At 42.9% G+C, this 14,131-nt stretch overlaps 1 protein-coding gene across 1 annotated transcript in view; it reads left to right on the plus strand.

The window, feature by feature from the left end:
* WDR64 (WD repeat domain 64) overlaps positions 1 to 14,131 on the plus strand; it is a 119,554-nt gene that overhangs the window by 87,625 nt on the left and 17,798 nt on the right. The window contains exons 16-20 of the mRNA XM_089674819.1: positions 490 to 620; positions 2,525 to 2,641; positions 5,527 to 5,581; positions 11,657 to 11,687; positions 13,599 to 13,747. Coding sequence (XP_089530945.1) covers positions 490 to 620; positions 2,525 to 2,641; positions 5,527 to 5,581; positions 11,657 to 11,687; positions 13,599 to 13,747 — 483 coding nt within the window. The remainder of the gene's footprint in view (positions 1 to 489; positions 621 to 2,524; positions 2,642 to 5,526; positions 5,582 to 11,656; positions 11,688 to 13,598; positions 13,748 to 14,131) is intronic.

A 14,131-nucleotide genomic window follows, 5' to 3' on the forward strand; every position in this document is an offset into this window, starting at 1 on the left:
AGGTGTCCAAAGTGCCTGCCTCACTGTCCGTCCCCTCAATGCTTGCTTATTTCAGCAGTGGCACATACAGGGACGGACTGAGCCTCTCATGGGGTCCTGTAGTGACCCCGAGCCCTCGGGCAGTGCCCGAGTGCCCGAATGATCAGTCTGCCCCTGGTGTAGCGGGTGTCACCCTGTGCAAAAGGTGTCACCCGGTGTAGCGTGCACCCCCCGCACCTGCCTAGGGATGCCCCTGATAATACATACTAAGCAACCTTACAGAACCTGTATTGAGAGAAATAGGTAGACTGACACTGGTTGATTACATTTAGTTTATCTGTAGAGTAATGACTTCAGTGACTTAAGAAATCTATTTCTGATAGTAAAAAAAGGCAAATTATTCATGGTTAGTAAAATACTGCACGCAATATGCTATTGGGAATAGATGAACTGAATTGATGCATGATAATCCATGCCATAATAACAATGTTATTTATCTAACATCTACAGATTATGCCACCTATAGGAAGAATTATCTGTTTCGATGCTTTAAAGCTGGAAAAGTGTTTTCTCATTGCCACAGGAAGCATAAATGGAGAGATAAGTTTGTGTAGTTTAGAAGCATCATCTGCAAAACAAATGTAAATATACTATAGACTATCTAATGTGAAATAGTAATGATAATGTCAATGACAGGCCGGTTCTGGCAATTAGCAATTTTGGTATTTGCCAGATACGTATGTCCAAATAGGGATCTAAAGCCAGACTGTTTGTGTAGAGAACAATTAGCGTGTATTCCTAGTGGCATATTTATGAAAACATTCATCAGGGGGACATTTTTCCCTTCTTGTTAAAGCCTTTTTGCCATGCACTTACAAATGATTCTGGATCAAGAAATCTCCACCAGCATTTGCCAACTTCTTGTCTCTAATGGTGAAAGGTACTTATTGTAGCACTCCATAATTATGAATCAGGGAATGTCACATTCACCAAACATTTCCTGCACCTGTTAAATTTGCACATTGATTTTCACCAAGGCAAAGTGGTGGACCATAGCATTTTCACTGAAACACAGTAAAAAAAAGACAGCAAAACCTGGAGCAGCTGGGCTGGGCAATCAACTTCTAACTTCAGCTTGTTCAATTAAGCTTTGACAAAAAAAAAACTGGAAGCGGATTGGTTTCTATGCAGAGCTGCACCAGATTTTGCACTTTCCAGTTTTAGTAAATCAACCCCATAGGCTTTCTCTCCTGTTACAAAGGTTTATCTCGTGGTGTGTTTTTATTTTTTCAGTTAAAGAATAAAAATCCATAGCTGCTTCTTCTTAACTCTACCATCCCAATTCACCAGGAATGTGGACTGATATTCCCATGGCAAAGAGGCAGAAAGTGTGTGGCTTTCTGTGATGTTGAGACTAGCCTGCACAGTCTTTAGCTTTGGGGGTCATTAGGAGGGGAGATTGGGCCCACTTCCCCCAATACAGCACCCACAGCTAGGAAGATGAAATTTTACGCATTCCTGCACAGGCTCAATGAATAGTACAGGGGTTTTGTTTTTGGTGGGTTTTTTTAGAGAACAATAAACTTGGATAGATAGGTTTGGATGCATGGGATACCTTGAACTTTAGAACTTTGTACAGTATTGAGGACTTGTTGAATTTCTGTCTGCTCTATACAGGTTGCACAGCTGTAAGCTGCAATGTCCTATAATTTGACTAGCAGTGGAAGTAGTACTAGTAGTAGTAGCACAGCGCCTGGCTGTCTTGCACTGCTCCTGGTCTTGACTTGTAGGGTATTGCACTCCACAGTCACTTCTCTTCCAAAATATGCTGCTGGCCCAGGAGGGCTCTATTGCTCTGGTGGGTCATCAGCTAAGTCTAGCTGAGATCATAAGGCTGGACTGGACTCCCGAGGATTCCTCTCCTCTTCTCCTCTCGATGCCCTAGGGGCAGAACCCCCCCAGCACAGGGGTCACCTCCAGATCCCTGGACTCTGCTCCCAAGCTGCCACTCCTCAGAGTATTTGTGGGGGTTCCCTCCACCTACTGAACACACCTCCTCAGGGATTGGCTGGAGACCCATAAATAGCTGCTAGCTCTGCTCTCCCTCCCACTTTGTTCTGGAACAATCCAGAAGGGGGGAGGGGGTCACAGGCCAGCAACCTGTAAGGCATTGAACAGCTCCTAACACAATAACCCTTTTAGATTGTAAGCTATAATGAGCAGGGCCCGCTGATTCCTGCTGTATTGAATTGTATTGTAACTGTACTGTTTTCCCTCACGTTGTAAAGCACTGCGCAAACTGTTGGCGTTGTAAAAATCCTATATAACAATAATAATTGCCCCCTGCTCCTCTGCTGACAATGGAGCCAAATAAATTTACATAACAACTAGCAAACTAGGAGGGTACTACACTTTGTAACCAACTGCCTGTACAACCAATTGTCTGCAGATTATATGAAAATGCAAAGAATTAGAAAAAATGCTCGCCACTGTTTTTTGTGCATTTCTTATGAAATATAATTCTAGATTTTATTTTTAACTGCAGCAAGAACTCTGCTGAAAGTATTAATGGCACAAACCTGGCAACCAATCTGAAGGCGGACAGAATAAACACTGTATTGTTTATTTTTCCCAAAGAGGTGGACATTTTGAACACATCAAGGTAATCTATCTTAAAGTTGTAATAAAGAACAATTTTCTATTAACTTTTTATACATTAAGAAAGCATGAGGGTTCTATGGAAAAAATATTAACACCTACCTATTCCAATTCTTGCATTCAAGATCAAAAATATTTTCAAGGACAATTCAAAATCAAACAAGTGAAAACAATCAATTCTCTGCTATTGGTATCCAGAAAAAACTGCAATTGTGCTAAAGCCCTCAATTTATCTTGGGAACACTGTTCATTTTTGGAACTCTCTCTTTTCTTATACATGTCTATGACAATGCAAAAGCATCTGAGGCAGATGAACTACATTGCAGCAGGGAAAAAAATATCTCCCCTGTAGATGGGACAACTTCCCACAACCGCGTGCAATGTGGCTTTTATAGTACGTTAGCATTACTGCTTTCACATCATATCACATAGTGACTGTGTGCACACCACTGGGGTGATCCTCCCCATAAGTGCTTTAGTTTAATTTTTCAGTGAAGTGTACATTTAAATTCATGCACTTTCCTCCACTAGCTGGACACAGAGGGGGAGATTTACTAAAACTGGTGCACACAGGATCTGGTGCAGCTCTGATAGAAACCAATCGGCTTCCAGGTTTTATTCTGAAACCTTAATTGAACAAGCTGAAGTTAGAAGCTGGTTGATTGCTATGCACAGCTGCACCAGATTGTCAGTGCACAAACTTTAGTAAATCTTCCTCACAGTGTCTATGTATAACAAAAAACACATGGGCTGTTTATAAAACGTTTGTTGTAAGAATAAAACAAACATTTGCACAGCCCTGACAAAACTTGCTGCATTTTGTGTATTATAATTATCTCCTAAAATTGCAAGTGCTATCTAGTGGCCATGATATGGTATTTTTTTACATGCCTCAATCAGGAAAAAAATTATTATTATACAAGATTTATACAGAGCCAACAGTTTGCACAGCGCTTTACAATATAACAGGAGACAATACAGCAACAATACAGTTCAATACAAGAGGGTTAGGAGGGCCCTGCTCCTTGGAGCTTACAATCTAAGAGGGAGGGGCTAGTGGTACAAAAGGTAATAACTGTGGGGGATGGACTGGTAGGAGGAATAGCAGATTCCATTATTAGTAGAGGGCAGGGTAGGCTTCCCTGAAGAGATAGGTTTTTTTAGGGATCGTCTAAAAGTTAGCAGAGTAGGCAATAGTCTTATAAACTGGGGAATAGAGTTCCAGAAGATGGGGGAAGCTCTGGAGAAGTCCTGGAGACGAGCATGGGAGGAGGAGACAAGGGAGCTAGAGAGCAGGAGGTCGTGCGAGGAGCGGAAAGTATGGTTTGGGTGATATTTGGAGACAAGATTGGTGATGTAATTTGGGTCAGAGTTATAAATGGCTTTACATGTTATTGTTAATGTTTTAAATTGTATCCGTTGGGCAATGGGAAGCCAATGGAGGGATTGGCAGAGAGGGGTGGCAGATATGGAACAGTTAGTAAAGTGGATGAGTCCGGCAGCAGCATTCATGATAAACTGAAGAGGGGATAGCCTGCGATGAGGTAGGTCAATGAGGAGGGAGTTACAATAGTCAAGGCGAGAGATAACAAGGGAGTGAATAAGTTGCTTAGTAATTTCAGAGGTTAAGAATGGGCGTATCTTGGAGATGTTGTGGAGGTGAAGTCTACAAGATTTGGACAGCGATTGGATTTGGGGCTGAAAGGACAGATGGGAGTCTAGGATTACACCTAGTACCCTGGCATGAGGGGAGGGACTGATGGTTGTATTATTGATCTTGATGGAGAAGTCAGGGGAGGGGGCACAGGCTGGGGGGAATAGTATGAGCTCAGTTTTGGAAAGATTGCGTTTGAGGAAGTGGAGTGACATCCATGCTGATATGTTGCTTAGTAGGTTAGTAATGTGAGAGGAGACTGAAGAGGTGAGGTGAGGAGTAGAAAGATAGATTTGTGTGTCATCAGCATAGAGATGGTACTTAAAGCCATGGGAGTTTATCAAGTGACCAAGGGAGGAGGTGTAGATGGAGAAGAGAAGGGGTCCAAGGACAGAAACCTGAAGGACCCCTACAGAAAGAGGGACTGGAGTGGAGGAGACAGAGTTATAGGTAATGCTGAAGGAGTGCTGTGATAGGTAGGAGGAGAACCAGGAGAGAGCAGAGTCTCGGAGGCCAAGAGAGTGGAGTTTTTATAGGAGGAGGGGATGGTCAACAGTATCAAAAGCAGCAGAGAGGTCAAGAAGTAAGAGTATAGAGTAGTGGCCATTGGTTTTAGCAGTTAGTAAATCATTAGTGAGTTTTGGTAGGGCAGTTTCAGTGGAGTGTAGTGAGCGAAAGCCAGACTGTAAAGAAGGTTGTTGTCAGTGAGGTAGGAGCTCAGGCGATTGTAGACTAAGCGTTCTAAGAGTTTAGAGGTAAATGGCAGCAGGGATATGGGTCTTAAGTTGTTCAGGTTGGTGGGGTCCAGTGAGGGCTTTTTAAGTATAGGAGTGATGTGTGCATGCTTTAGAAGGGTGGGGAAGGCAAATTAACAAATGACAGGAGGTTACACCATGCATTCACTTAAAGTTTTTTATAGGTGGAAGTTTTATTTTTTTTTACAACAGTGTTGCATGGAAAACATACAAAAGACACTTGTCTATTTTTTCCATTCATAATCCTGTTTATACACCCTCATGGTGTTAGTAGTGATGGTGCAAATTGAATCTGACAAACTAGCTACTACTTTTTTTAGTAGTAAATTGCTACCTCCCTGCCCTAGTGAAACGACAAAGGGATCCTCTGGACCTCTTTACTGTTCATTATAATACGGTAAAATCATTACCCTACCACCAAGAAAAATGTTTATTTTTAAATATTAAAAGCTACATCCTGACATCTTTTTTTATTCACAGGTCAAGCAAATCATTCCAAGATATTTCAGGACAAAAAGAAGAGTATTCATTAAAAGTATGTTCCACAAAATGTATTGCTCTAGTTATACATTTATTTAGAATATTTAGTGACTGTAATTAATGTTTGAGACCTCGTTCACACGGGCATTCTTAAGTTTTCACCCTTCGAGGGTTGTGTTTTGCTCACACAGGATGCACAGCACAGGGAGGACCCTTTACAAATGTGCAAGAACATAAGATTGGAGTTATAAGTTAAGTTATAATAATTTAGACAGGTTTTACATTGAAACAAACTAAAAGCATTTGTACATAATAAAACATTATTATTATTGTTATACAGGATTTATATAGCGCCAACAGTTTGCTCAGCGCTTTACAATATAACGGGAGACAATTCAGCAACAATACAGTTCAATACAAGAGGGATAGGAGCCCTGCTCCTCGGAGCTTACAATCTAGGAGACATACACATGCATGTACTACATACACACAAATACTACCATAAACCAGACATATGACTAATAATCAGTAGCTTGATAAAGGACAGAACCCCAGAAATGCTACAGCACACCCACTTCTCGTCCCATAGCGTGTGACATCATGGATGAGCCTTCCCCACTGTCCACAGGGCTGCTATGAGACCTGACAGAGTTTTCCTTCAGGCATTGGTGATTCCCTATTTCTTACAAGTTCTGGTTTAGGAATTACATTAAGGAATGGAGTGACATTTTCATGAGGGATGATTTATATGCCTCTTTGATTTGAAAGTCATGTGAGTGGCCACTTTTTATATTTATATATTTATTGAAGAGTTTATACTACTTTACTTTTAAATACTACATTTAGATTTACGCCCTCTTTTAGTCATTTGTTTATATAGTTCAAACCTAAGCCATTTAGATTTTCATACTTGGTGTACACACCACATACATAAGCTGCATTAGGAACAATAAAAGTTTGTAATTAGATGGAATAACATGTTTATGGCAGACTACCTGGGAAAGCTCCCCATTCTGAAGATTTAAGGTCTCACTCATCACTGTCACTGTTTCTTAAATTTTTGACCAGTCTTTCTGGCTTTGGTGCCTTTAGCCTATCTTGATTGGCCAAGACAGAAACACATAAATCCCACATAATCCCACATCTGAGCATAGTAGAAATTTATCCCAGGCACCAAAACCATGGCAAAACTGTACAATAAGCTGTTAGTGTGTGGCTCAGTGCACATTTAGAACTAAAAAAATGCTGGCAGATAGAAAGGGAGTGTGCCACAGGAATACTCTCCGGGTCTTCCCCACAAGCTTTGCCACGCAGCCAGGCACATAAGCTCATTCACATGTTTCGTCAATGACCAGTTTATAGGTGTTGTTTTAGTTGTTTTTATTTTTGGAGAACTTGGATAGGGTTGAGGAAATTAAGTGGGATACTCAAAAAACAAGATCTGTGTACAGCTTGGGGACTTGGGTATTCTTCAGAACAAGCTATATTAAAGTCTGTGCTTGTAGCAAACATTAGACGCCAGCTTTAAGGTAGTAGAAGTTAACTATAAATCTCTTTCTTAGAGCCACAAGAGCAGAGTCCCTTTAAGTAGATCATTAGATGGACAAAGCTCTTCAGGCCACCAGCTGATGTCCCCTTTAACTAGACCCACAGCTGAATCTCTAGCACCAGAGGGTGGCAAAAGCACAAAGTTCCCCGAGATTTCTTAGAAGCATCTGTACACAAGCCCCAAGGACAGCTGGCTGCCTCCTTCTAACTTCCAAGCAATACCTTGCTTCGATTATACCAGACCAGATCTTCATCAGAAAGGCACCCCCCCCCCCTCAGTCAGCTGTCTTTAGTTCCAGGGTCTCAGCATCCAGGCCCTCAGGTCGTCCAACTGAAGCCTCATGACAGAAGACATAACAGCATTGCCTGGAAGGACAGTGTGCCCCCTCCAGGCTGAACTAATCCTCTCTGAGATAAATGCTGCCACCTGCATAGCTTCACACTTATCATCCAGAAACTTCTCAAGCTCCCTGGATGCCAGGGCTGTAGATAATTTATTTTTTCTGTGGGTGTTCAGCTCACAGCTGAGCTGCATTTTTACTCCCCCTTGAAGGAAGGAATGAAGGGGTGGGTGGAAGGAAGGAAGGGTAGGTGAAAGGAAGGAAGGGGTGGATAGAAGGAAGGAAGGGAGGAGTGGGTGGAAAGGAGGTGTGGGTGGAAGGAAGAGGAGGGTGGAAGGAAGGAAGGGATGGATGGATGGAAGGAAGGAAAGAAAGAAGGGGTGGGAGGAAGGAAAGGAGAGGTGGGTGGAAGAAATGAAGGGGTGGGTGGAAGGAAGGGGTGGGAGGAAGGGCTGGATGGAAGAAAGGAAGGGGTGGATGGAAGGAAGGGGTGGGTGGAAGGAAGGAAAAGTGGGTGAAAGGAAGGGGTGGGTGGAAGGAAGTGAGGGGTGGGTGAAGGAAGGAAGGAAGGAAGGAAAGGGTGGATTGAAGGAAGGAAGGGTGGATGGAAGGAAGGGGTGCATGGAAGGAAAGAAGGAAGGGTGGGTGGAAGTAAGGAAGGGTGGGTGGAAGGAAGGGGTGAGTGGAAGGAAGGGTGGGTGGAAGGAAGGGGTGGAAAGAAGGAAGAGAGGGGTGGGTGGAAGGGAGGGGTGGATGGAAGGAAGGGAGGGGTGGGTGGAAGGAAGGAGCTGTGGGTGGAAGGAAAGAAGGGTGGGTGGAAGGAAGGAAGGGAGGGGTGGGTGGAAGGAAGGAAGGGAGGGGTGGGTGGAAGGGAGGAAGGGAGGGGTGGGTGGAAGGAAGGAAGGGAGGGGTTAGTGGAAGGAAGGAGCGGTGGGTTGAAGGAAGGAAGGGAGGGGTGGGTGGAAAGGAGGAAGGGAGGGGTGGGTGGATGGAAGGAATGTAGGGGTGGGTGGAAGGAAGGAGGGGTGGGTGGAAGGAAGGGAGAGGTAGGTGGAAGAAAGGAAGGGAGGGATGGGTGGAAGGGAGGAAGAGAGGGGTGAGTGAAAGGGAGGGAGGAGTGGGTGAAAGGAAGGAAGGGAGGGTTGGGTGGAAGCAAGGGAGGAAAGGGGGGAAGGAAGGAAGGGGTGGAAGTAAATGAGGTCGGACTTACATCACTCAGTCAGAAGCATCAGGGTTGTTGACTGCTCTGTGTTCAGTTTTCTGCCCACACATTCTCTGAAACTGCACGGACTGGAGTATGGGGAGGCAGAGCAGATCCAGCCTCTTTCTCCCCTCCTCTTCTATTGGTGCAGAAGATGGAGGGAGGGGCGGAGCAGTGAGAAGAACACAGCGGCGGTGGGAGGGCCAGAAAGAAACTGAACTGTCAGGTATGTTCTGTGCAGCGGTAGGTGCAGTGACAAGCAGCGACCTCCTGCATGGCTTTCAATGAAGCAGCTGGAAGCCGTTTCTCCCTCCCATTGCTTTCAGCTGCTTCATTTAAAGCCATACAGGAGGTCGCTCAGTTTCCCGCCCACACATCCTCTGAAGCTGCACGGACTGGAGTGTGGGCAGGAAACTGAACACAGAGCAGCTGACAGCCCTGATGCTTCTGACTGAGTGATGTAAGTCTGACCTCAGTTCCTTCCACCCCTTACTTCCACCACCTCCCCTCCCACGTAACCCTAGTCCCAGCACCGCCCCACCTTGTTTCCACTTGCGGGCGAGTGGATCGAGGGCTGCAGGGATGGTTGGCAACTCTCCCCCCCCCCTTTTATACGCCCCTGCTGGATGCAGAGGGAGCTATCAGACCAGCAGCAGCTAAACACACTGAGCCCTCCCTTACACGCGGTTTTATACTAATATTATTATCTTCCAATATGTGCAGGTTGTATTCTGGAAACTGGTAAATTATTGTTCAGCATTATATTTTATGTCCAGGGATACACAGAGTTTTTCGGATGGGTCTGTCACCCAGGAGGGAGGAGACTGCTTTCTCCCCTTTTGTATGTGCTAATTTAGTCATGTATGACCTTGTTCAGTATGATATTTCCCATTCAAATATATACTTAATATTAATGTGTCTTGGTTTTTATTAATTGTGTGTGGATTTTGTTAAGGTGTGAATTGAGCACAGTCTCACAGAGGTCACCCACGCCTAGGTGCTTTCTATGTAGACATTTTATGGCACGCTATGTGTTCCTAGTGCTTTAATTACCCTACACATCATGTGTGACAGACTGGGCAGATTTTGTCATTGTTTTACGATAGGTCAGAGGAAAGTGTTAATCTTTAGCGTTTTTTATGGTCCATAGAAACAGGCATCCTGCCAGTACTCAATTAGCTGTTTACAGCTCTGGTCAAGGCCTGTGTGCTGGTGTCTGCTGTCCCTAAGTTAAGATAACAGTCTCTTTTGAAGTGTGTTAAAAGATAAGGCTATGAATTCCATATATTGCAAGAGGAGGGAGGGGGTAACATCACTGGGCTCATGGGAAAAAAAAGAATGGCTGAGATCTGACAAGATGGCTATCTCCTACAGCTTCCATGTGCCTTGTGCACAACCATTACAACAGCAAACAGTTTTTTTTCCTTTTGGAATAAAGGTTTTACATAAATGAATAAAACCTGATTATTGTGTACACCACTATCAGTGATAAATGGTTTATCTCAACCCTCTATGCTCTGGTTCACATCTAAGTGGTTTCCCTGTAGCTGCATTTGCTCAGGCACAGCATTTGAATGGGCTGCTGTACCCACTAAAAACTCAGTGAAAAGGTCCCTGCACCTTTTCAGAAAACACAGTCACAGGTGTAGCGCTCACCCCGAGGGAGCCGCTGGAATTAACGGGCACTTCTTTCCTTACTTCATTGATGAACCATATATATATAGGATCCACAGCACACCAGTACACCTTGTGGGAAGTTTTATAACAGGTTTAATAAGGCAGGTAAAACTCTGCAAATAGACTGCAAATTAACTTGGAAAATAGCAATTAAATGCACTGAATACGCAAACCTTCTAGAATTGGCACAATAACATCAATAAACACAATATTCATGTATATACGTATATACCGGTATAGCTATAGACGAGAATTAACCCCCTGCAACTATAGCAGCAATATGTCCCCAGCTAAACTGACATCTCTTTAGGCTCAGTCCAAAATTCACTTGTATACTGTGGGATTGTAACACTGTGTGAGTCTACGTGTTGCTCCGGGCCTGTGTTGCCATTGGCCGGGCGGCTAATGGTTAAAAGGGAAACAGCAATGGCCCCGCTACACAGGGAAACAGCATAGTACAGTTTGGTTTCCAGTGCATGGGGGCCCTATTAGGATTAATGGTACCCTACGCATCTCCTAAACTGCATTGCATTTTTTCTGCAGCTGCGGAAAGGCATGTGATTACACCCCTTCCAGCAGCCCGCACTAATGTGAACCGAACCTAATTGCTACTTTGTCTGGACAGCTTGGTCTGTTAAAAGAAGTTGAAGCGTAACAAACATGCTGGCTGGATCAACAGCTGAAAAAAATGAGAAAAATGACTAAAAGATAGAAAACAAATGCAGCTACAACATTTAAGTATTGGTGAACTGCAATTAAATACATTTTTGTTTTGAGGTTTATTACTGCTTTAAGGAGACCTTGTCAGTACAGGGCCGTTTTTTATAGTAAAGTATACCTGTAATAAAAGAGTCACTATACTTATCTTTCCGAGTGGTCTGTTTGTTGATAGGCTTTTTCTTCACTTCTCTCTGGTTGCTGCAAGTCTTCTAAACCCCTGGGTATGTGACATATTTGATCCCCCTCTGTATGCAGTGGTTTCTCCCACTGGCTGATATGTCACTACAGGATGTTCAAGCTGGCTGGAGGAACCACTGTGTGCGGTGGGGGAAACAAATATTCATCTTATCTGACCTGTTGTATACCTGCAGTGGCCACAGTGGCCAAGGAGATGCAAAGAAGTGGCATATAGACAAATGGTCTGTCTGAAATTTAAGTATAGTCACTCCTCAATGTATGTGTGCTTTACCATACAATGTGGCCATGTGCTGACAGGTCACTTTAACATGGTTTCTAATAATCTGTTACATTGCTCGAGATAAACGGGCATCTTGTAACCCACTTTTGTTAATAAACACACAACACTGCGTTGCGTAATTTGCTTTTGTTTTAATGACTAGAGAATTTTATGCTTTCTATGTAGGAGAAGATGAGGAACCCAGAAACATCTACCGGTCAGTATGTGTTTTAACATTAAATATGGAATAAAAAGTGTATGTAAATCCTTTTTACTGTTTTGTTTATTAAGGTTTTCATTGCTGTGTCTGTCTCAATTGGGGAGTTTTATTCTTTCTGTTTGTCCTGGTGATCATTATCAGAGGTACTGAAAGTAGAAGAAAATCCAAAATTTAGAGGGGTAATTTTAAAACTTGCCATACACTGTTAGATTTTTGCAAGCTGAATGGAAAAACATCCAACTGATTTCTACAAATCTCCTGCAGTACTTACCACTGTAGGCGTCTGTTAGAGTACTCGCAGTAACTGATTGGATGCAGCCACTGGTTGACTAAACATTTTCCATCTGACTCCTTTGATTTTTCAATTGAAGTATGTTGAGTGGGAGGGGGTGACAGGGTGCCCATGGACCCAGCTTTGGTTGGTTCATCAGAAAGTGGACAAAGTTTGCATAATGCATGCTCAGTTTAACTGTGTGCCTGCCGTCCTATAGTAGAAGTACTGCTACAGGGTTGCAGGGCTGTGCAAAATTCCGTGTGTGTGTGTGTATGTATGTATATATATATATATATATATATATATATATATATATATATATATATATATATATACAAAAAGATGTATAAAAGCCCCTGCGCTTAGATTGCACTAATCAATGAAAAGCTGCTAACACCCACTATGTACCTATAAATAGCATCCAAGAGACAAAAAATATATATATGGTGCAGCGCTAATACCGTAATCTATACAGCTAATAGTAAGCTGAATCAGAAAAATAAATGAATAAAATAATATCACAACATAATTAAATAACATTCAGATCATAAGTGAATATAACACTATGTACATAAATCTCCGTCAGTAAATGACACTATAACACATAACAATCACTGGTGCAAATGTGACACACTTAGTCCGTGACTAGAGGTGATAAATCAGTCCACTTTATACACACAGGTGAAAAGATCTTCATAAACGTGAATGTGTCATATGTGCCATAAATCCCAAAATGGTCCGAGTGCCCCCTCACCTCCTCGCAATGACCACAAGGGCCAGCCAGCATTATAATAACGTTCAGACGATCTCCTACGGATCCCTTTCCCAGTAAGGCTGTAAAGGTAAGTAACCGGAGCTTTGACCAGACCTCTTCCTGCACTCCACCGCTCTGGCAACACCTCTAGGTTCCACTCAGAAACACAAACAAACAGGCTCCATAGTGTAATAATATTGTGTTTAATGAATTAAATAAAAATACCCACTCACATGTTAGCAGGTATCAGCAAACATCTTCAGCTATGCTCATAGCATGTGGCTTCATGGAGTCCCAATATGGCGCGTGCGCCGGAAATGACGTCACCGCGTCCCGGAAATGACGATGGGTGTACCAACGCGTTGCGTCACAAATTTCACGTGACTTCATCAGGGTCCCTAATGAAGTCACGTGACATTCGTGACACAACGCGTTGGTACGCCCATCGTCATTTCCGGGACGCGGTGACGTCATTTCCGGCGCACGCGCCATATTTTTTCTTGCACTGACTAGTAGGTGTCTGCTATGATGGGACAAAACAGAAGATTTCCTTTAGCCCCGATTCACACTGGTGCGACTTGTCATGCGATTCGACAGTTCCAAATTGCATGACAAGTCGCACCCCATTGCCAGCCATGGAACTGTTCATATCACCGTAACTCATGTCGCAGTGATTATGAAAAAGGTTCCTGCACTACTTTTTTCCCGTATCATTGCGATTTGCATAGACTTCTGTTTTATGAAGTAGTGCGATTTCAAAGCCGCACCAGTGTGAACTGAGGCTTTAGGTATGTTTCAGGAAATTCTTACAAATTACTTTGTATCTGTAGTGTTAATTCTACACACATTATTCCACTGTAGTGTTTGTACTTTTCTGCAGATGAACATACAGCAATAGAAATTGACAGATGTGTTGAAGAGCTACATTTACCTACAAGCAGGAATACTATGTCATTAGATGGCAAGGTTGACTCACCACTCATTCTTTCAGGTCATGAAAATGGACATCTGTGTATATGGAACACTAAGGTATATTACAAATTTAAACTATAATATATCATAGCATGATTTTTTAATCAATTTTTAAGAGATAACACCTATTATGATGAGATGCAATTGCACATATGTTACCCTTGTTCTCCTCTTCAAAAAGATATGCAATCACAGACCTTGGATTTTGCTTCTGTTTTGGTTCTGAATGTTGTTGCCTCCAGACAGCTAAACTGCAGTGCTTAAGGCTGTGTTCACAGGTGAGCGTTTTGTAGCTTGAAGCTCAAAGCTCTAAAAAAGCTCAAACATAAAAAATCAATTGTTCTCTATGGTGTCTGTTCACACCTGTTTGCGTGAACAGGCACCATAGAGAACAATTGATTTTTTAAGTTTGAGCTTTTTTGGAGCTTCAAGCTTTGAAGT

The sequence above is a fragment of the Staurois parvus genome, unplaced genomic scaffold (assembly GCF_062004578.1).
Source record: "Staurois parvus isolate SC_StPar_1 unplaced genomic scaffold, SC_StPar_1.0 ptg000012l, whole genome shotgun sequence".
NCBI lineage: Eukaryota > Metazoa > Chordata > Amphibia > Anura > Ranidae > Staurois > Staurois parvus.